Source organism: Cygnus olor, chromosome 2 (assembly GCF_009769625.2).
Source record: "Cygnus olor isolate bCygOlo1 chromosome 2, bCygOlo1.pri.v2, whole genome shotgun sequence".
Lineage (NCBI taxonomy): Eukaryota > Metazoa > Chordata > Aves > Anseriformes > Anatidae > Cygnus > Cygnus olor.
The window spans coordinates 51333035-51357474 of record NC_049170.1 but is presented as its reverse complement, the minus strand read 5'-3'; the positions used below and the strand labels follow the sequence as shown (position 1 = coordinate 51357474).

The window sequence follows — 24440 nt, the reverse complement described above, 5'->3', positions numbered from 1 at the left end:
ATTCCTTTCTGGATGCTTATAGATAGTTTTGCATATTTTTCTCTGTTTCTCCAAGAGTTATATAAGCTGACTGACCTATGATAGCCTGGTTCTTTCCTTTTTCCCTGATTTAAACATGGTTGAAGTATCTAGCTTCTTTTAGAATACTGTATCTTCTGATCTACCCCAGTGCTCAAAATTCACTATGCAGCCAGAACTGCGGGTTTGCGTGATGAAGTCAAAGGAAGGTAATTACTTGTAAATATCTTTTGTGGTCAAAAATGCTACTAAATAGAATTTTACAGATATTTAAAGACAATCTTTTTTTTCCAAGCTAGATTCAGCTTAAGTTCAAACCACTTTAATTTATTTGGCCAGGTGCTGAAATGAAAATCTGTTTTTGTTGTTGTGTGAGACAGTTGAGCTGGTATGTTTTAAAACAGGTTGTACCCTTTTGTGAAGCTGTAAGCGATCTGCCTCTGGAGCTGCTGAAAAATCAGTTCATAACTGAATCTGGGGAATGAGTGAAATTCCACAGTCACAGCTGGACCTTGCAGAGTCAGACCCCTGGGAAAGGACAAGAATATTTTGACTCTAGCCTGGAGCCATGTCTCTTAAGTCTTGCACTGGTGTGGTTCAGGCACCTGTTAGAATGTCGTACGCCTTCAACGAGCACAACTGTGTTGCTTGAAAAAGCAAGTCAAAATTCACAGCTAGTCTGGAAATACACTTGGGAAACCCAGTTGGTGTTCTGCTTTTTTGAATTATGCTGTTATTTACAGCAGAAGTGATGGGAACAAAGATTACCAACAGCTTCCTTATAAGCTTTTTACTAATAGTTTCAAAATTTGAGCATTTCAAAGTAAATATACAGCTATAGGTTCAAACTAGACCATGTTATTAAGAAAAAGAATTAAAGGACATTGGAAAATAAAATGTGAAGAATATGTACAGGGAGGAGAGGACAGAGTTCTTTCTAAACTTCGCTTTCAAGACAGAAGTAGAAACAGATTCTGTAAAGAGGCTGAAATCACCACTAACATAGTATATAACATATTGAAGTCATGTACAGCTCACATGTTGAATGTCCAATATAAAGAACTACTTCTATGAAGTTGTAGTCCTGTAAGATTTGCAGTGCCCATGGACATTTGATTTACCATCCTCCTTCCTCTTTGAGTGCATCCTGAAACTCTGACAGATTCTAGGATATTAGTTGTAAGGAAGCTAAAATAGTATAGAAGTTTTGTATACCACATACTTCTGCACTGAATAGAAGGGAGAGAAGGTACTCTATACAGACAATGTCTGTATAGAGACAGTAGTCTCTACGTCAATAGTGTTTGATATTGAGAGAGAACATTTTTTTACCTCCCATACAAATATATATATGATTAGCATTGCAGGTAAATTTCTTATTTCAGTATAAAATTTTCCAACAAGAATTCAAAAGTCAAAAATAGGAACGTAATTCAGTGAAACAAGTTTTTCAGTGTCGTGAAGGTTTTTTCTTATTGATTTTTATGGTTTAGCACATATTGCATTTGCTTATAAAAAAAGAGAGAAGTATATATCATTCTTCTGCCTTCCTGGATGTCTCTTAATCTGCTGTTTATCTTAATGGCCTTGGGCAGACTGAGCAGTCTCTCGGTGTCCTGAGTTTGTTACCTACTGCAGATTCAGCATGACTACTAGGCTCCAGAGATTATCAGTCCTTGGAAAACTTTCATATACTATCCTTTCAGCATGTAATATTCCTGTCTTTGGCCTGCTGTTTTCGTTCCATCTCCATACATACCCATAGATATCTGTAGAACTCATGCACGCAGGGGGGCCTTTATGACAAGTGGATGTTGTGTTTGTGTATTCTGTATCCTTTCCTCTCCAATGGCTCCTAATTAAGTGGAAAAAACATGGAAGTTTTAACTGTGTCTTTCTGTCACTTGTACGTGAATTATAGTTAGGAGATATGAGAAATCTTTTCTCTTTTTTAATTCAGAATTTTAATACCCTTCAGGAACCAGGCTTCCCAGAGCTGGAAACAGTGCAAGTGGCTGTAGACATAAGGGAGGACTGCTCATAACTTAATCCATAAAATTAGATGTATGCTTCAGGACAGCAATATCTATCCAAAATATAGTAATAATAATAATAATAATAATAAGCTCTTGGCTTTGGCAGTTCTGGACTTCCTCAAATGAGAGCATAATTTAGATTTAATAGTTTGTGACTTAACACAGATAGCAAATGTATAATCTATCTAGGTCTGGTATTAATTATGTCACTTAAATGGTCTAAGCTTTACTACTTTATTACCTTTGTTGTCTAGCATAAATGGGTTCTGGTTGAGTGTACTATTTTTGTGTCTACCTGTAGCTGTTATTTTAGACTCCAGGAACAGAATTTGCCAGTGCCATAAACCCAGTTTAAAATATATATATTTTTTAAATGTTGCAGACATAAATATAATTCTAACTTTTTAAACCTGCAGTTTCCCTTTACTGTTTTTCAATATAAATTTGATATTTTTTTATATAATGGAGTTGAATAAGCTTGTCCATCATTTGCAAATCATGTGACCTTTATGATGTTCCATAAATTCTGCTTTTGACGACACTGAAATATCCCGAGGTGGGTCCTTGTTGATCCTTTCCTGAACTTCATCTGTCTTTGATAACCCATACACATTCCTTCAAAACCATCACAGTCAATCAGGTCACGGTGTGCTTTAGAACTCGTATCTTCTGCTGCTGTGGTTGCTGTGCCTGCACCCCGGTCACTGTGCTGAAAATCTGCGTGGGATTTGGAACTGCCGAACAAGTGGAAGTAGATTGGAGGACTTCATTATAAACTGAGATGAAACAGAGCAGACACAGGGCAATTCTTGCGTGTCTGATGAATTTGTGTCTTCGTGGGCACACAAGTGGTCTCTCCCACACAGCAAGCATTTGAGCACTGCATACTGCTTTCTCTTTCATACCCCACCGTACCTTCTGGAGCACTTCCTTTCTGCTCTTTTTGTTGTTTCTGGGATGCTGGAAAGCTGGATGCTTTTGAGGCAGCTGTTGTGCAATAGAGGCCATGGATTTCTCACCACATTATAAAAAGGAAAAGAATGCACTGTAAACAGCTCTGTCCTGGACTTACGTGTTTTGTTACTAAAATATAGCTTGCAATTCTTTGTTTTATTTTATTGCAGAAGTGGGTGTAATTCCAAATCAGCCTATCCCTTGTGACCAGTCACTTTATTTCTGATTCAATGTCAATCTAATTCAAAATCTGTCGGATGCATCAAGCCAAGTTTCTGTCAGACACCTTTGTTCTATGATATCTTCTTAGGCTAAGAAGAATTCCTAAATCAATTACAGTGGCATCCTTAGAAAATATCCACTTCATATTGATAAAGGTAGATAATCAAAATTTGAGTATGAATTCCAGACATAAAAATCTGCCATAAATGAAAAAGGGCATTTAGAAATGACATCCAATGAAGACAACTAAAATGTAAGGTCCCTCAGGAAGAACAAGCATTGAAGGTCCTTTTCTAAATAAAATATTTCTTTGTGAAAGTTTTCATAGTAACTTTTATGTAGTTTATGCTCTGGTAAGGGGGAGATTTTGTTATGAAGAAGGTATAGGAAGTAGAAGTATAAATAACAAATGTTAATCCTAAACTAAATTAAAGAACTCAAATGTACCAGAAGCAATACGGATTCATTAAGATTTGCGAAATATGTGAGTTCACAGTCTGTATTACATAGCTGAAATTATGAGAGGTAAGAAAGAGAAAATTGCAATGCCCATAGTTTAATTGAAGCTATATTCTTCAAGAAATTGTTTCAAATAGGTTGACAGATACTTCTGTGACGATTCTATGCTGTTTTTTGAATACATTTGTATTTTTCATAAATAAGAATCTCTGCTTAAAATATGAAACAGACTAAACCATGATTATTTGTGTTGCCATAATCCTGAATACACTTCAATGTTTGTGATCATTTTCTATATTAATATTTTTAGTAAAGATATGCAAAGTTTTATATATTTTCCTCTTCAGGGGAAAAAAAAACACATTGCATGGGCTCATATAAAACTGTTTTAAAATTATTTTAATAAAGATTCACTGACTATGTAAAGTATACAAAGACTAAAGAGTATACAAAATCTAAAATATCGATGTATAATTCTGTTGTTAATTGGATCTGGAAAATATGTCTACCATACTGGGACATCAAGATAAACTGCTGAGTATGACATACTGTGTGCTAAGTGACCGATTGCGTGGATACACCAAAATTTATTGGAGTAATTTCTTAAACGAAGCTAAATAATGAAATTTATATGTATCAATAGTTAAAGCAGAACAGTGTGTTGATTTTAACACGGTAATGTAGGTAGGTTAGGTCAGGACTAGCTAATCCCAAAGTGTTTTGTTTGCCTTTTTTTGTTTTTTTTTTTGTCTGCTTCATTTTAGATGTGATCAGAAAGACAGGAATGGTATCAGTAGAAGTGAATTAACAATAAGAAGCAGGGAACTTGTCAAGCCTGTATTGTCACTTCTGCCTGTTCAGACCTTCCAGGGTACAGACACAAGACCATAATGAACACCAGTTTTATCACGAAATCTGGCTGGGGTACAACATTTTTTTCAGGTTTACCTGAAGGTGATGCACTGAATAACTCAAGGTCAAAGAGAACGGTTCACTGCTTTCTGATCTCCTCTTAGAAACTGTTTTGCAGAACAAAAGGTAATCTGTAACCTTTGATAACTTGGCAGTTTCGGTGACTTGGCTTATATCTGTGTTGTGGTTACAGGTATAGAAATTTAAGACTTTATGGAGCGAATCTCCAAGCAAGGGTTTTAAATGTTCCTTGGTTACAGTAGATGCTACATCTTCCTATGTTATTTTGTCAATTAACTCTTTGGAGATACAAATTAGGCCAGTCTGTGTATTTTGGTAGGGTGCTTCTTAACTCCATTCTCTTATAAAAGTTTGGGGTTTGGAGCTACCCAAGGCCTTTGTTATTTTGAGATCACTGAATTACTAGGGGGTGGGCATGGATATGCAGCTTTTCTACTGCTCTGAAAAAGCATGTTAGTGAAGTTAGAGAATGCCATAACACAAAGTGCATTGGACATACTGTCTAAGAAAAGAAAGTTTCTATCACCTTGCTTGCTCTTGCAAGAGGGCAAGTTATGCTGGAACCTTTGAATGTCCTGTGATACTAGTGAAGAAAACGGAAAATACTTGCAAAGCAACTTCCTACTTCTCCCGAAATCTGTCAAAGGTCTTTTTTCCTTGGTACACATAAGATATAGGACTATGTGGATTATGCGTATACAAGAACACTGCTAGTGTACATACGATATTTTATACTGTAATATTACGTATTTTATTATATTTTTTCCAATAGTGTTCTGTAACCTGGCTCCCACTTTTTTTGTTATTAGTCTGTTGCTGACTGTTGAGTCTTGGACCATAAATTAGTACTCTACAAATAATAAATTAAAAGAAATATTTATACATAATTTTTCATAGGTATTTATTTCATGTTATAGTTAAATTCTGCCATGGCCCACAAAGTTTAATGGGGTTTCATCTCTAAATTAGCTGATCCATTGTACAACTAAATATACACCTACTATACATACCTACTACACAAGCAAACAGTGTGGTTTTCAGTCTTGTTTGAGAGAAAAGAAATGTTACTATTGCTTGTTAGCGTGTTCAAGTGCGTGAGATGCTTCATAAGCTCTAAATCAAATAAGATTCCTGAGGCAAAACTGAATTTTGTTTTAATTTTGATCCAGTAGTATGCAAAAGAGAGAAATGGGGGAGAAGATAGGTGAGAGATGAGATCTGAAACATTTATCTGGTTGCCTTGACACATTGCTGTTCGCTGTCACCATTAGGGAAAAGAAGGATGTTTGAATGGAACAAGATACAAGTAATGCCCCACATAGTGGAGGGACTGTAAGGACTGTAAGGGACTGTAAGTTGGAAGCAGAAAAACAAAAGGAGAATTTTGCTGATGTTATATCAAGGCTGCCACCTTCAAAGAAATTGGTAGAATCTGCAGATCTGCAGTGGTATTTGACTGGAATTATTAAGGACCTTGAAGGTGAAAACAGACATATTAAAACAGAACGTTGAATGTAAAGGAAAACAGTACATCACTGGTTTCATATCAGAGAGTAATCTTAAAATCCTTTATTACTAGGTGAAAAACTAAGAATATTCCATATAAGTTAGCTGCTTCTAAGTAATCTATAATAAAAACATCTCAGCGATATTGGAATTCTCATTCATACTGAACATCATAGACCATGCCTACAGGAAAGCAAACAAGTTACAGGCTACAATGATATCATCAGAAAGACACATAGTTATCACCTGTGCAAGAAAAGAGGATTACCAGAAAAGTGTAATATACCTGTGTGAGTCCATGGTGTTTAGTATTCAATATAGTTATTTCATTTCTAAGCTTATTTTTATGAAGTATTTTCTCTTCACAAAAATGTGTTGTTAGGTTACTCCTACCTTTACCCTATTTTCACACAATTATATAGAAAAAAAAATTAAGTTTAGCTTTATTTTTCTAAAGTAGACAATACAAAATTCCATGCTGGTTAGCTATTGTGTCGAAAATGTTTTGTGGTTTTAGAGACTAAACCTATATTTTATTTCTTTATTTATTTCATTCTGTTTGTTCTTTAAGTGATAAGATCTACATTGTAGTCTTCAAGCATTAGAAAATGTTTCATTATTATCATAAATCAGTGCACAGGGAAAAAAGTAAAACCACAAGAATCTCATTATTCTTGGCTTTTATTGGTTTATAATTCCAAATGGGACTAAAAGGATCCTTTACCGATGCTATATTTTAAACATATAATGTGCATCTCAGATGGCCAATGCCCCTTTAAAACCTCAAATGTTATGAATAAGATCTCAGAAACTATCTCAGGCTCAGAAAATCAGTCAAAGAAATAAAATATTTAGAATAAAATGTGTTATATGCTTGTATGCTTACAAGAAAAAAATAATCATGAAATTATGATGCGTTGTTTTCTTGATACTGACATTATCTATGTATGTTGTAAGAAAAATCATTAGTTGACGTTGGCTTTTTATATTATAACTGCATATTGGACACTATCTTTTGAGAAGTGCTTGATTACTTACTTGTATTTTAGTAGAAAGATTGAAGTAATTCATATGCAACAGCTTTGTTTCACTTGGGGAAGCCCTTCTGTCTGGGGATACTTATGTGTAAAATATATGATTTTACAGTATTAAACTCAGTCCTGCAACTGCACTTTCATCTATTCTTCATCAAGCTTTTCCATACTTCAACTTAAAGGCAGCAGTAAAAAGTATCTCCTGTACAGTATAACATTTTAAAAATGTATTGAAACAGAAAGTGAAAAGTTGTTTGCATGCTCACATGCATATTTTTTTTAAATGACCCGTATTAACATAGTATCTGAATGCCTGTCTGTATCTCATGTTGAAAAAAAAAGAAGCTTAATTTGCCTCATCTCCCTAAATTTAAATGCTACAAAGTAAGGACTATACATTTAAAATTTAAGTCAGCACAGGATTGAATCATCAGAATTTTGCAGCCCATCAAAACCCCTACCCCTGTATCACATCCATGCATCAAGGAACCTTCTGTCCAGGCTTTTGTTTGCTGTGTATTTAGGAGGATGTTGCTGGGCTGCCACTGACTCCGGCATGTGAGCTGCTTTACAGAGCAGAGATACAGGCAGCCTTGTCCACTGGGGGAAAGCACTTCTTCGTGTGTTAGTAAGGTACTGCTCTGCTTCAAAAAATCCCACCGTCATGCACCTCTGTGTGCATCAGTTTACAAGTAGTAAATTGTGCCCAGCTCTCAGGCTGAGCCCTTACTGGCTTCATCAGACCAGTGATATTTCGCTCAAGTGATACGTGACTTACTGTCCCCCTGGGAAACCACTACTGGAAAAGTTTTCGGAGGAATAGTGTCTCTTTCTGGAGTGCTACATGTCAAATGCTCCTGCACCAAAATTATGCACAGCCAGACTGGCTAAGCGTATTGCTAGTTACTCAGTGCCAAGAGGACCTTGGTTTAAGGAAATGTTCTGTGGTCTGATACACTGAATACACACTATCAACATATGGCAAACCTGGCAGAAATACAGAAGTGAACTACAACCTATTGCTGCTATCAGGCTCTGGTCTTTTCATTTTTGGAAATACCACGTGCCTATCTGTATGCTGAATTTCAAAATATATATATTTTTTTTTTCAGAAATATAATAAATTTAGAGATATCTTGTGCAGTTCCAAGAGGGTGTTTGAAAACAGTAGTGCTGCTGTACACAGAGCATAATGGTGGGAAAGTACATTTGCCTAAATTCTGAAGGTTTTTTGGAGTGTTGTTGGTTTGTTTGTTTGTTTTTAACCAGGAGACTGTGACAGCAGTACTGGTACAGAACAAAGGAATGGGCAATCAGAACACCAAAGGGAAAGAGCAAGAAGACAGAGGGAAAAAAAACATTTTGATATTGGCCAAAAGGAAACATGAACGGTTTGTTGGCCAAGTAGCTCAGGAAGGATGCGCAGGAGTCAAGCTGCATCAGGGAAAGAAATTTTGGGGAGATGCACTTAACTAGGCAGTAACACAGGGCTCGAGCTACAAGGAAGACAAACGTTTAGTGCTTCCAACAGTCCACTGGAGGCAGTGAAAGGAGAAGAGGCTTCTGGTCTCCTTATTCTCCTGTCATGTCTAGCTGTGGAGAGGCCTGCTTTGCTGCAACTCTTGTGCTTTGCTCTGCTTGCAGGTGAGATGGGAACCATGCCTTTTCTCCCTTCAAAAAACTTACTGTTAATACTTTATGTTTAATGCCTATGGTAGGAGTTGAAGGGTTTGCCATTATAGCAGTGTGAATTCCATGCCTGTTTCTTAATCTCTCTGTTTTAAAACGGTTTATATCTGTTTTTTATAGATGTGAATTTGGTGTTCTAGAAAGGCATAAATTACCGCTAGTCAACCTTAACTCTGTGTTTAAAACATTTTTGTCTCATCATATTCAAAGTTCCTAAAAAACAGTCAAATACTGTTTAGATTTAGATTAACTAAGCAGGCAGGACATCGTGGGAGTTTTCTGGGAACATTTATTCATGTGTGTCTCTGGAAGCTCCATTCCATGTTCTCTGTTTCATGAATTTCCAGCATTTTCTCAGTCAGGAGCATTTTCCTTTTGTAAAGGAACAAACAAAATAAAGCAAAACTTCTACCTTTTGTGAGTGAGGAAAGAAACTGTGATTTCCTGTAAAAAAAAAAGTGGAAGATGTATAAGGGATGGCACCTTCATTCTTCATCTTGTCTATGTGAGTGTGTAACTGGCAGTTTGGACATAGTGTGAGGGTGAAGGATGGGGCCATAAAATTTCACTGATTTTTACTGAAGCTATTTCAATAAAAATACTCAAAATCACTTTGTTTGCACTCAAAATGAGGGAAATAGTCTTCAGTAAGAAAAAGCAAGAATTATACTTTTTTTTTTCTTGATTTTGTTTGTTTTTCCTAGAAAGTTTAGTGGAGGTCTCTAGATTCCAAACTAAAATGCTTTTGTCTACTTCTTGCATGATTATACATTAAATTAATTTTAAGAAACTTTAAAATAATCATTGTGGTATCTCTATTCAATTTATTATGGCATTTCTCCAAATCTCTTTTACAGGGCTTTTATTGGATTTTAAGCATTTTTGCTGTGCATAACTGTACAAGGAATGAAGTTGTAGGGTGGAGATGGAGTTTGGGTTGTGCTACATGAAGCGTTCATTTGAATGTTTTTTGTTTTTTGTTTTTCCTTTGGAAATAAAACAGGTATTAATGGGGGCTAGATAGCCAAGATTCCTCTACTAAGGGAGATCTTTTCTTTGGCAAAGGCATGTTGGATTGCTGAGAAATTCTATACTAACAAAAACATGTTTATTAATATCAGTTTTGTTGGTTTTAAAGTTTTGTTGCTTAGTAAACTCACAGAAACAAGGCCTGTTAGGTATTACTTACTGTAATTTAATAGAATTGTGTACAAGAGAAATAACCCTCTCATACTGAAAAGAAAATTCACCATTCTTTGAACAGGGGCAAGAGATTGTCTGACTACTTAACAGCCATAACTGAGTTAGTGACCTCACAGAAGTAGGTCACTAGCCTGATGCCTTTAATGACTCAGAAATATCCAGCTGTCATAAATTTGTACAAGTAACTAAAGTTATTGCCTCTGTGACTAAATGTATGTATCTGAACATTTCACTTAAAGTAAAAACAGTGTAAGGAAAGGAAATACATGATGAACAATTACTAAATTGTCCTATGGTTTCCAGAAGTGTAATCATGCAGCTGTATATTTAGTTCACGGAATGCTAGAAACATGACTAGATCCTACCAGTTAGTTGGAAAACTGCTTTTGTGGAAGTGATGGCTAAAGCAAGACAACAGTACAGACTGCAAACAAGGAGTTCTTGTTGTTGTCTCCTCTTTACGGTTTCCGACGTAGAGCGCTCTGCCTTTCTGAACTATGAATTAAGTCAACATAGTTTTTGACATAACAAAACTCTGAACTTATTTGTGACTCATCCCTGTATTAAAGATGATGAATGTTTTTTCCTTTGCCGCCACTCCATAGGATGCAGCTGAGAGAGTTCTATTTAACATCTGCTGAAATCACTGAAAGGTCTTTCATTGATTTCAGTAGAAGCTGGATTAAGCAGGGTTTGTCTTTGAACTTTGTTCCTAAGAGAAAGAGCTTCTACCCTTTGCCTTAGCATTAAATGGCATACCACCTATTAATTTTCCACAATCAAGGCAAAGAGAGTATTAGCATCAAAAGAAATAGAAAAATAATATATGCTTCTTCTTTAAACCGCCTTCCTTTTAAACCTAATCTGCTATAAAGCAAGACTGGAAGTAAACACTAGAATAGCAGACAAGTCTTTGCATGATTCGAGCCTAATCTTCAAGCTTTGTTATCTATATTCTAAAACATTATTTATGATTTATTGTTCAGAAATTAAAACAAATCTGAATTGTTTACACATTCCACTGATGTTCCATAGATTAGTATTTATTTTTTTATGAAGGATATGTTCTTAGCATTGTTAATATATATGTTAATTATTTCCTGTGATATTTAATATATTTAATCTGCATACACTGCTCTTCAATTCCATTAACAAAGTGCGGATAGAATGTGTTTGTACCTGCACACAGCTTTTTAAATCTCTAGTCTCTTTCTTTTTCCTTTAACTTTTCTAATACAGTTTATTAATATTACTTTTCAGAAAAAACAAAGAACAAAGGATCTGTCTCAGCTGTTTCATTCATACAATCCATATGATCATAAGGTAAGAAAAAATATGCTACCTACATTTCTTGTTAAGAATAATTCCAAACATTCATGATAGCTATATTTGATATTATTTTTATTCAAAAGTTAGAGGAAATTATAAAATTGAAAGCGTTAAGGCATTCATGTTATTTAAATTCTTCTATCATATAAAATTTTTTTGTTTCTTGAAGCCAAGCTTGAAAAGTTGCATTTTCTGTTTTTTGAAATCAATGACTTTCATTAACCTCCTAGAAGCATAATTTATAGATTATCACTAAATTGTGTAAAGTGATCGTATGTGGTATCTGATGCCCCTCTTTTTTCTCTCTATTCAGAAACTGTTACCCTTGAGTATGTTGGTTAGCTTGTTGTGTCAATTAGGCCCTGAGATACATGAAACTAATGAATTATCTATTGATTTGGAAGCTGTCACTGGAAGGTGCTGCTTTGCTAACAGCCTGTTGGTTGTTTTGGGGAAGAGGAAAAAATACACATTGCCATTATTACTTGATCCTGATTTGTAAAATCAGGGAAACATTGTTACTATACCCCATACCATAGGGGAGAGAAAACAAGATCAATTCCCAAAGAACCTTGCGATTGTAAAATAAAGAGTTAAAGCAGTTACAAGAAGATTTTGGAGTACCAGGAGACAGAGACAATAAAATTGGGTCAAAAGGCAGCGATTACAGCATTCTGTGCTGTAACTATTCGTCATGCTTTTTTTTTGCAGACATTATGCAAAAGAATGCCTTAAGCAGATTTTGAAGAGAGAGTTAAGAAAGCTTGTAAATATTTTCAGGGAGTTTCTCCAATCTTGGATCAATCTGTGGGCTTGGTTTTTTTAAGCAAGTACACTAGATCCTTCAACAATTTATAAGAAGTATGAGATCACTCTTTCTGCTTCTGTTTTGCAAAATGTGTGTGATTTTGCAAGTATGCATACATAGATACACATTTGTAAAAAGAGCTGAGTTTTATAATTGGGGAAAGAAGGTGGCAGAAGTGCATATGTATGTGCACCTATCTATATGTATGAACACATGAAAAGTGTGCGTGTGTGTAACTATATGTACATCTGTGAGAAAGAAATACATTCTGTAAATATTAATGGATTAAATATATCAGGCAAGTTGTTTCTACAGTTACGATCTACTTAAACATTTACATTAAAAAAAATGTCAAACAGTAGGTTTTCTATAATTTTAATAATTATATATCATTTCAAGTTAAATCCATCAGTTTGAACTATTTTTTTATAGATAGGCTTTCATTGTCGGCAAGACCTGGTAAAGCAGATGTTAAGGGCCTGTGAAAATTGACAAACACGAAGAATAAAGGAAATCAGTGTAACAAGATTTTGAATTAGATCATTGTTCTTCTGAGTTGAAGCTTTTTAAGTGAAATGTAATAGTAAGTTAATTCATTTCTAATAAGTAGAAGCAACTGATGAACCAGAAGCTTTGATATTCTTCTCCATGTCTAAATTCTTCTTTGCCAAACACTTTTTATTCATAGTACAAGGAAATTCCATTATTCTTTTATTAGCACTTTTAGTGGACCTTGGCCATTTGTAACTCCTGCTGCCTTCCTGCTCATATCCTTTGTGGCATTATATCAAAGTATCCTCAATTGATTTTGGCTTCAGTTGTGAAGACTTGTGCACTCTTTACAAATTAGTCATCAGGTGACGTGAAATTGAATATAAATGCTTAGATATATTCCCTTTTGATCTTTGTTTTAGGACCTATAATAAGATATTAAAAGTAGCACAATTGTTTGATGAGTGGTTTTTGATGCTTTGCTCTTCTGCTGTTTCCAAGCACATTCCACATATATATCTGAGAGCAAAAGGAAAAAAAGGGCAAATGAAAGTATGCAAAAAAAGGACGATCTTCCCTAATTTTCCATTTGACGGTGAGGGTTTTCTTTCTGCTAACTACTTCCTATTTGTGGTGGTCAGAATGAATCAGGCTTCTTGCTTTATGCTGTTTATTTCTATCTTAGCTCCCAATTTCACAATTGTTACAGTCCAGAAAAGGGCTTTTAATTTTTATATTAAATCTAACAGTGATCAACATTAATTGAAAATACAGTTATTTCAAGTGGAGGTCTATGCTAGTTGTACTGTAGTTCTGTTTTGTCTGATTAAATGTCAGAAAGGTTCTGGTTTGGGGGGATTGTTTGTTATTTCGTAGATTAATTTCAGTAAATATAAAAAGAGATTTTATGCTTTGTTCAAGTGTTGGTGATACAGGATCATGGTGCGAATAACTTAAATTACTGGCTTCCAGGATTCTTGGTCAGTTAAAAGGTTTTTCTCTGAGAACCTTTCAGAAGTGGAGAAGACATAACTATAAAGGATAAGTTAGAGCTTGGTAGTAGTTAAAACAGATAAACTACAGTGGCTGGAATAGGACTATCCACCTAGCATTGATAGTGTTTCACCTTTTTGTGGAGTACCACATAGAAAAGAGAAAAACTGATCAGAAAAAGTTCATTCTTCCAGATTTGTGCTTCACTTACTAAAATAGAAAATGATGTTCTGAGGGAGTGACTGCACTAGCCTTACTAACTTTATCGTAGTTTATGCTCAGTGAGGAGACTGATAGATAGCTGTTCCTTGAAGTTCTCCCGCAGTTTATTGCCTATCTGGTGCAAATTACTGCATCATAAAAGACATTTTAAATGTCTGTGGTTGTGCATTCCCAAGTGAAAAGCCAGGTCTTTTATTGAGAGGGAAAGCAGGATTTCTTTTTCCTTCCACTTCCAGGTGTGGAGTCTTGTATCTAGTTGAGGCCTTAATTAAGCAGCAGAGGGGAAATAGCCTTTAAGTTCTTCCATGACAAAGGCATGCAAAAGAGGGAGAAAATCTGCCTCTGCTAATAGCAGATGAAGGGTAGTTAAGCTCCTGCATTATTTATTACCAAAATATATGTAGTTTACCATGTAGCTGCCCGTGTCATTGATCAGATGAAACCATATAACAGCAAAACTTGAATACTGCCTTTCCATTGTATATGTGTCCAGGGGGATTTGATCCTGTTTTGTTCCACCTGGTGTCACCATGGTGTTACAGAGCCTCCAGCTACAGAACCTGGGGGTCTTTCAAATACTGTGCCACCAACAGGGCTCATTGTAGCATCAGTCCCGAATGCCTGGGAAATGTATTGACTTCAGACATATAGGAAAAGCTCGCTTTTCCCAGATTTTTGTTATTGTCAAAATAAATAAATATATTCTAAAATGCATACTTTCTAAGCTTGTAATTATTTTGAAAATGTTGGTATGCATCTTGATTATTAAAAGCTATTCCAAGCGGCTGTTTGCTTGCCGTTTGTTCAATCTTATTTCAGTGAGTATGTGTAAGAACACACAGAATTCTCTTTGTAGATGAAGCTGTTCCTTATTCTGAAATACTTGCTTTTTCCTGTGTTTATGTAGAGTAGGAATATCTGTAGCCTGACTGTCTTAAAGAGTCAAGTTCTGACTGCTGTCTAATGTTTCCTAGTTAGTAGTAGAACAGCTCTTCTGCTTACATGTTTATCTTTTCCTAGCACCATCAGAAAAATAAGTTGAAATGAGATCCTCACGAAGCTCTACCAACCATGATTTTAGTGTATTAAAATTAAAAAGGATATACTTGAGGAATGCTTTTATTTATTGTTGTTGTTGTTGTTTACCTTTAGCTATTATCTGACCAATTTTCTAATAGCTCATTCAATGAAAACTTGTTTGCACACAAGCCATTTCTGCTGAACCTTTTCTGTATGTATACTGAGAGCTTTCACGCTGCACGCCTCAAGAATTTTATTCTGTTTGCAATGGATGTTTAACTTCCATAGTGTCTTTCTACCAAATGATGTTTGCCCTTTAAAACTTGACCAGTTGTAATAGCAGGTTCCTTGGTCAAAAACAACGGATTTGGGGAGCATCGGGATCCCATATGTGGAAAACGTTCAGATCCACCAGCACAGAGGCCTAGTTCTTTTTTTCTTCTATCTGTTGGATGAGTAAGGATTCTGTCTATCCCTGGAGCAGTTGTTTAGAATGATAATCTTTATTTCTGCAGTGCAAAAACCTGTTTTTACTTACAGAAGAGAATATAGCAGAAGTGCTATTTATTTTGGTGCTCTGCCTCTTCAGAGGATAGCCAGGAAGAGAGACTTAGGGCACGTCCATACATTGAGTTGTGCTGTTACAGAGAGAAATCCTCTGTGCTAAAAACTCAGCTCTGGATTTGATTCTTCCTTTTGCAACCTGAATCTGTTGCTCAAGAATAGGGCATGAGCTATGAAAAAAATAAGGTCGCATATTATATGTCCTTTCAGTGGTTTATTTTAGCATATGCTGTATCCAACCAAGAAACAGTCAATGTTCATGGTTTTTGAAAAGAGTTTTTTGAGAGATTTTTTTCATAGCTGAAATTGCTCAGGATTTAAAAAAAAAATCAGGAAATGTGCTCTAATTGATGCAATACTAATCAAATAATTGTAAAAGCTTTAAGCCTCATGCTTTAAAGTGTTCCATATTAATGTGTTATAGAAATGTTAAAAAACCTCAGCTTAAACTTCACAGACAATACCTGTGTGATTGGCAAGTTATAAGGACTGGTATTGTGGCACACAATTAATTGGCACAAAGCTTCTTTCTTTTTTTTTTTCTACCTCTAAGCCTGTTAAGTCATTTGGGATGGGCAAAAAGTTGAATCCTGTATTCCTTTGTCTTTGACAAAGGTAGAGATGTATGTAACTGGCTCAAGGAAAATAGCAAGATTATGCATGGCTATCCTTAAAGTTAAGGTGCTAATGTCTGCTGTTGCTTACAGACTTACCATAAGAATTGTTTTCAACCAATTGTTTCAATAGTGCACAGACTCTAGCTCCAGTTTCTAACAGAAAATAAGTAATCTAATGTCAGCAGCCATAAATCTGTGGTTGCAGGGCATTCTTTTCTTCTGCAGGATTCTGTGACTCCTCTGAAGAACTTGAGGCATTTGGAAGTCAGGAAAATTCAAAAATGATGCAAGAGCGTGTAAGGAAGCATGAGGATGAAACTGTATTTTCATAATGAAACATAAGCCAGTACCAAACAGCCAGGATCTCATCTGGCGCTGCATATGAAGGCTAGTGTGGTCTTAGTGGTATCCATAGACAGTAACAAAACACATTAATGATACGATGCCCAAAGCTGTGGTATTGTCTAGAAATCGTCATAGACACCCACGTGAAACGTGAAATGTGCAACAGCAAGAGGAAAGTCCCAGATGGAGGGTGAGGGAATTAAGGCACTTGGCTTCTGGTAGCAAAACCTGTGAAGTTCTTCACTCCTTCTGGCCACTGATCCATGGCTGGTGGCCTCTGGGGACAGTGAGTTGTGGCACGGTGATGGGGTGATGGCAGTGGGAACCGGTGAAACTGGCTGCACCATGGGGTGCAGAAACAGAGGGAGGTGGAAAATTAAGAGCTTCAGCTGGGACCAGTTTCCCTACCAGTGAATTGCTTCCTTTTGTTTTTATCCTGTGTTCAGGGAAGCTGGACCCCATGTGCATTCTTCACAATGAAGTAAAATTAACAAAAGAATTTCTGATATCTAATGAAATAAACAAATCTAAAATTCCTGATTGTTGGCTAACTTTCTAATGGCAGGCATCACTGTCTGCTCAAGCTGCTTTGTCAACTAGATCCTGAAAACTGAAGATGTCTGCAGTGTGGTATGACTTGATTACATGAGAGAACATGTAAATTGAAATGTTGGACAGCTTATAGAGTTGGAAGTGTTGCTATAAGAATGGTTTCTTGAAAGAAGCTAGCGAAAGATTAAAACAGTTGCAGTATTAAATGTATCTGGCAGATGAGACTTACATCTTTCAGTAATCTTTGCTCATATCTCTTTAGTAGTTCTTAATTTCCCAGACTTTGCTGTATTCTGCTTCTTTCTTTGTTGCTGGCCATAGATGACATTTCACAGCCAGGGGTATTAGAACGGGTTTTTTCATGTATCAGGCATACAGGCTAGCATGTTTAAGGAAACCACGTTTGGGTGTTTTTCTGAGTCTGGGGACAAGCTATTTCAGAACTGCTAGAAAACAAGAAATTTTTGTGATTTTTCATAAAGACGGTGATGTTTCTCAGATACCAACTGGGTGTTTTGAAAGATGGGGGAGGAGGAATGGTGGAAGTACCACGAACATGTAGGTTTTACCTTTGAGCAAGAGAAAAAGAAAAGTCATTTTGAGATTTTTCAGGTAATGACTTGGGCATATGATTCTGAAAAACAACAAAAATCCTTTTAACCCACTTTCCATTTATTCAAGGAACTGCATTGTACTAAATCATAAGGCAACTGTGAGGTTGCAACGCCTGTGACATAAGCCATAGTCTGAATTTCCTAAAGCAGGTGCTTTGAATTGTTCTTCTGTAAGATGAAAAAGATTTCTAGGTTATTGCTGAAGAGACTGAGCCTTTTGCTGTCTCCTGCTTCAAGATAGATTTCAGTTTTAATTTAATAGCTCAGATGTCAGGTACGACCACGTTTTATGGAAATATTCTTATTGTAACCTACATCCATTCTTCTCTCTTCCTTTCCCTTGTGCTCAGAACTGCTTTTTGGAGGAGGCTGCATAAAGCTGTTTTGTGCTCTTGATATGATGTAAGGCTTCAAAGAAAACTACTGAAAGAGAAAAGCAATTTCTATTTGGAAAAGCAGTGCAGTGGCCTTGTGCTAATGGCATACTTGAACATTACTTGATGACAGTGAAGAAAATCTAATGGCCTGAAAAGCTGCTGCTTTTTCTTGACTTAACTCTTAGCTACGATGAAGTTTATGCCATCTGTAACACAAAGGAAACTAATATATAGAACAAAATTTATATTTGAACAAAATATATATTTGAACATATTTGAACAAAGAATATATTTGAACAAAAACAAAAATATATAAAAATCAGGTAGTGTATGCTTAATGCTGTGGTTAAAACTGTATTCAGTACCAGTAACTTTTGCTGTAATTCAATGTTTAAAGCATCAAACCTATCTGATGCAAACTGAATTGTTTGGGATTGTTACCTCAGTTATCACTCAGAAGGGAAGATTTACTTTTTTAGGTTAAACAGGTGCTTCTATGTCTTTCTAAAGAAATCTTTCTAAAAGCTGATTAACAGTAGCCTGTAAAAGCACATTTTCATCTGTAAGCAAAGGTAATGCTTTATAATGAAGCATAGACTTAGCTGTTTAACAAGGTATCAGGTATTATTGAAATGTCTTCATTAGTGACCGTCAGAAAAGTTTAAGAAATACACTGATGAAATCCACACATACTCTCCCATATACCCCCAATGTACAACTGTTCTGGAAAATTAGGAAAAGAGCAAGATATAAAGGTAAAAATGATCACAGAAAGAAAAAAAAATGTGATGAAAAATGTGGCAAAAGTAAAATAATGTTTGAGAAGTTTCTGTGATGATAATGAAAAGCTGATTATTAGATGTGAACTGCAGTTTCATTAGGGCAGCTAAATAGGTGAAAACAAGTTCTGCACACATCACTTTGCACAGCATAGAAATAACAGTTTTTCTCCATATGGCTGTGGTTACTTCCAAAATACAGTCTTTCTTTTTGGACAATTGGCTAGATCAAAACGACATTGACAAGTATGAGAGAGTGTGAATAGAAGTAGAAATAATTACGGCAGTTTGTTATCCTGCGAGGAAAAAAAATACAGCTTTCATCTGTGGCAGTTGCATGAGATACACAACACCTATACATTTTTTCAATTCAATAATCATGAAAACATTGGTAATTTACTTCACAAATTTTCTTTGTGGTAAAACATGCAAATGCTGGTATAGCAGATTGCATCAAATAAGCATTTTCTTCCTCTAAAAATACTGAAATATAAAATGAGAGACAAGATTTATGGGGACAGTAAATATCCATCCTATCAACTCACACAAAACAAATGATTTGGGGCAGATTAATCCTCTTGTTGCTTTGCAAAGGAAGGCGTTACCTTTCTCTGCATGTCTTGTTTCACCTCTGTTCCTTGTGCATTATAAAAGTGATGCACAGAAGTATGACAAAGAAAGGTATTTCAGATTTTCTAAAATTAGTTGCTGGAAAACCTTGAAATCATAAGAAGTAAATGTTGACCATCTTAAAATTTTGTTTAAGCTCCCTTTAATCTTCCTTTGGCAGCATAATGGAGTATATAACTAATGTTCTACGGCCGGTTCAAGTTTAGGTCAAGTTCGAGTGTCTTCCCCCACTTCCTAACATCTTATTTGATGTATTTCTTTTTGGCTGTGCTGTGTGTAGCAGATTGTATTTCCCAATTATCTTTTACCTTTTTGTGGTGCTTCAGCCCAGCAGGCAGCACCACACAGCCACTTGCTCACTCTCCTCAGGTGGGATGGGGGAGAGAATTAGAAAGATAAAAGAGCGAGAACTCATGGGTTGAGACAAGGAGAATTTACTGAGTAAGGCAAAAGCCACAGGTGCGAGCAAAGCAAAGCAAGGAATTCATTCACTGCTTCCCATTGGCAGGCAGGTGTTCAGCCACTTCCAGGAAAGCAGGGCTCATCATGCGTGATAGTTCCTTTGGAAGACAAACGCCATCACTCTGAACGTCCCCCCCTTCCTCCTTCTTCACCCCAGCTGTTATAGCTGAGCATGATGCCATGTAGCATGGAATATCCCCTTGGCCAGTCTGGGTCAGCTGTCCTGGCTGTGTCCCCTCCCTGCTTCTTGGGCACCCCCAGCCTCCTCACTGGCAGGGCAGCCCATAAGAAGCAAAAAAAAAGTCCTTGGCTCTATGTAAACACTTCTCTACAACTAAAAATCTCAGTGTATTATCACCACTATTTTCATCAAAAATCCATAACACAGCATTGTGCAAGCCTCTGTGAAGAAAATTAACTGGATCCTAGCCAAAACCATGGCACTGTTCGCACTTTTTCCCCTCCTTCTTTCTTTGTTCTATTGCCACTTCTCTGCTCACTATTTTTCCTCCATGTTGTCTACATTCTTTATTCTCTTTTTTCCTACCTATTTTGGTTTATTATCTTCTTGAGATTTTAATGTTTTATTCTCTCTCCATTTACTTGATTTCATCTGCCCTTCCATTGTTGTTTGTTTTTCTTTTCCTAAATATGTTATGGAGCCCCATATGTCCACAGACGTACCTTCTGCACACCATCTTCTTACTAGAGGCCAACGTTTGGTTTTGTTTTTAAAATTATTGTAGACTTCCTGTGTACTTGACGTGTTATATAAAGTTCTAAATGTTACCCAGGTTGGCATCAATGCTTTTATTACCAGAAGATTTGGGATAATTGGACTTTCTTACATGGAGTGAACGTATTCCATTTACTTTTCTTCTTCCTTGTTCCTGTTTAAAAGCTTGTTTTAATCACTGATATAAAGCTGTAAGGCAGGTGTATATTTTCTGTCTTTGTGTATGACTAAAAAATATGGAAATGTTGAACTCCTTATCCTCTCTTGTGTGGAGAGAATAGACACAACACAGTGTTCTTCTGTGTTGCACACATACACACACAGACCAAGAACTTTGAATTGAGATTCATTTCAAGTATCATCCAGAAACAATTTGCTGTTACTTCAAGTAAGTCAGGGAAGGATGGGATCACACTTTTCCTAATTCATACAGTCATCACTGCCTATGAGTCCATCCTCTATTGCTGTTGTTTAAATTCTTGGAACCAGAAATACCGTCTGTATTATATTCCACTTAAAAAAAAAAAAAAAAGGGAGTAAAGAAAGGTTACTTACCATACAATGTAAAAGCAAAATTCAGGTAAAGTGTCCATGTTAAACTATAGATTGAATTTGGACTTTTTCTACACAGGAAACTTGTACTACTGCTGTCCGTCAGCACAGCCCAGCTAGCACACTTTCAACATGAGCTCAAGTGCTTTCCATTCAAAGACAGATGAAGGAGGAGTTTGCAGAATATGCTAACAAACCATGTGGATTTTGTGTAGTAAATCCAGGTGACTGACACTTGAATCAAAGCATCTGTATTAGCTGCAGTGAAATTTAGGCTACTTACAAACATGCTTTCAGTAGTCTTGCACTCAAGTCTACCTGTGTCTCAGGGTAGGGCTCATGGTCTTAGGAGAGAGATGGCGTTTTGTGTTCAGGTGTAACTAGAAAAACATCCTACATTTTTTTAACCAGTTGCTAATCTTTTTTGAGAATTGGAGGATGAGTGTTGAAGGATGTCAGTCCTCTAGTGATTTAGTACGCATACTGTGAGTAAAACTGGTAAGTTTCAGTTAAATTACCCAGATGCTAACATATACTCTAGCTGTGTAAATTAGGGCAGAGTTATAAGACCTCTAAACCTAGTGCAAGGGTTGATACTCAGTCGGTAGACTTTGAGTTAAATCTTTAGTGTTAATATGCCATGGAGGTTTAGGTCCCAGTTAAGGGCAGAAACATCTAAAACACATGGTTCAATTCTAGCTGTACTGAGCTTTTGTGTATCAGGAGTGATAGGTGTCAGGAGGAATCATAGAATGGCTTGGGTTGGAAGGGACCTTAAAGATTGTCTAACTCCAACCCCCCTGCTATGGGCAGGGATGCCACCCACTAGATCAGGTTGCTCAGAGCCTCATCCAGCCTGGCCTTGAACACCTCCAGGGATGGGGCATCCACAACTTCTCTTGGCAACCTGTTCCAGTGCCTCACCACCCTCTGAGTGAAGAATTTCCTCTTAATGTCTACTCTAAATCTATCCTCTTTTAGTTTAAGACTATTCCCCTTGTCTTATCATTATCGACCTGAATAAAGAGTCCTTCTCCATCCTTTTTATAAGACCTTGTTATGTATTGAATAAGTATTTAGTATTAATAATTAATATTTAAGTATTAAGTAAAGAAGAGAGGTACAAACCTGTATTTTACTATAAATGCAAATTAACAAAGCATATATTGTTTCTTAAATTTGACATGCTCTTCATATTATTTTTCCTCTGTATTTTGTTATTTTATGAACATAAGATACTCTTCATCCAAAAATTGTATCCATCCAAATATGGATAAAATAAACTATCCAACTTTCCATTCATTTTGAAAGAAAGGCTCCAGCTTGAGAGGTGTATATGGCTACCACCTTCTTTATAATTTATTTCTAATTTTGGAGAGGTTCCAACTTCAAAAATTATCTTTCCAAGAAGTTGTAGCTTCTTCCTGTAATTCTGAAGAGATTGCCTCTAAGGTGTCTGAAGTCTAAAAGATGTGGGGCCAATGTCAAGTTTAAGGTTTGGTATCTTATGATCCATCAGGATTAAAAAAGGAACAGGACTTTTACAGTTTCTTCATATTAAATGTGACATTTGCTAATATCAATTGAAGAAACTAAAATGTTGATTTTTAAAGATGGTGTTTCAATTCATAGAAATGCTGCTTTAGGTTGGCTTTTGAAGTGTTTAAATGCATTAGGCTTAATTTTTCTTTCACCCTTTCTTCATTCAATCATGATAGTCATACCTTGTCATCTGGTTATTTTAAAAAAGATAAAAAAAAAGGATGTGCAAGTAGTTGCCAAAGGTCTTTAAAAAACAGATTTTTTTTTCTAAACTGTATTTCTATGAAATTTGATACATGTAGCACACATAGGAGGGTTGTTGTGATAAAACCCTGTAGGTTGCAAATACAAGCAGTCATGCTGACAAATTCTTTAAGTCTTTATTTCATATTGTCATTTTTTCCAGGAAAAAATACATGTGTTCTTACTGCTGTTCATTTTCATATATCCTTTAATAATCATTTATGAGGCGTGTGCATGGCAAATTATGCTCTCTCATGCCTTTTATTTTTACAAGCTTATTTTTTTATATAAAAGAACTGCTTGCTACAAACCTTACAAGACAGAAGCCATCACTGTTTTACATTGCAGTGTAAACCTTGTTTTCCATAGAACATTTGCAGAAAATGTCTAGTATAAAGCTAAACATATGAACCATTTATAAGCCCTGTGCTGCTACAGCCATTAAATACCAATTCACGTGTCAGACAGACGGTGGCAGCTGCTTTGTTAATGTATGGCACAATCCCATATTAAATCAAATGGCAAGTGGACAGTTTGACAGATACTGTCATCAGTGCAAACATTATTAAACTCATTAAAGAGCTTGCTTTTATTTTTTTATTTAAAGTTCATGCATTTACTTGGCAGAGTCTTTTTCAGAGCCTACAGCAGTGAGTACTACTTCTCCAGTTTTCTGCCTACCAAACCCGATCTGTGTCTGTCCATTCCTTGGGGGCAGTGCCACCATGTTTATGGCTTCCTCTGCACGCTGCGTGTTAGGGTCTGTGACCAGAAATTCCATTTGCTAGCACATCGTTGTGGATGGCACTCAGTGGTCTTTTCATTTTGATTGATGCCTCTGGTTTTGCACCATCTGGCTTCTGATAGGCTGCATTAATCATATCCTGTGCTAAGAAAATTTAGACAGGATTTCTTTAGTAAGTACATGTACATGGAAAAGTGTGTATTTATGTATTTAATTCCTATAGGTTCCAGTCATACAAACAGGAGCAACAGTGCTGCCATACAGTTTGTGCTCAGATAATTAGATCTCTATTTTGAATATACATATTTCAGTTTTACTCCTACACTTTTAACTATTTTGCTTTCTATCAGCTGTTTATAGTTGCTTCCTTATATTGACATTGCTTTCTGTTAGGAACAATGGACTTGGCTAAAGTATGCTTGCATCTCATTTTTTTTAAGTTAATCTTAAAATTTCTCTTTCCACTGCTTTGGTGCTAAACTATAGTTCCTCACTTCTTGTGTAAACATAGATTGACATAATAGTTTCTGAAACAGAATGTCATCAGGTTTAAAATTTTGTAGGTGTAGAACATTTTTTAAATTGTTGTATTTAAATTTACATCTTGGGAAAACAAAAGAATCTTAATTTTATGTACAATATACAAAAGTCAGTGATCTGCTATATGGAAGACTTCTGACTGAATCTGACAGCAGTGTACTTAAGGTATACTACTTGTTGGACTAGCAATATTAATACAATATAGTCTCCCAATACATACGCAG

At 36.0% G+C, this 24440-nt stretch overlaps 1 protein-coding gene across 2 annotated transcripts in view; it reads left to right on the top strand.

Annotated features, from left to right (window-relative positions):
- Positions 1 to 24440, top strand: part of CDKAL1 (CDK5 regulatory subunit associated protein 1 like 1) — a 434256-nt gene that overhangs the window by 330437 nt on the left and 79379 nt on the right. For both annotated transcript variants that reach the window (XM_040546176.1, XM_040546177.1), the window contains one exon: positions 11315 to 11377. In XM_040546176.1, coding sequence (XP_040402110.1) covers positions 11315 to 11377 — 63 coding nt within the window. The remainder of the gene's footprint in view (positions 1 to 11314; positions 11378 to 24440) is intronic.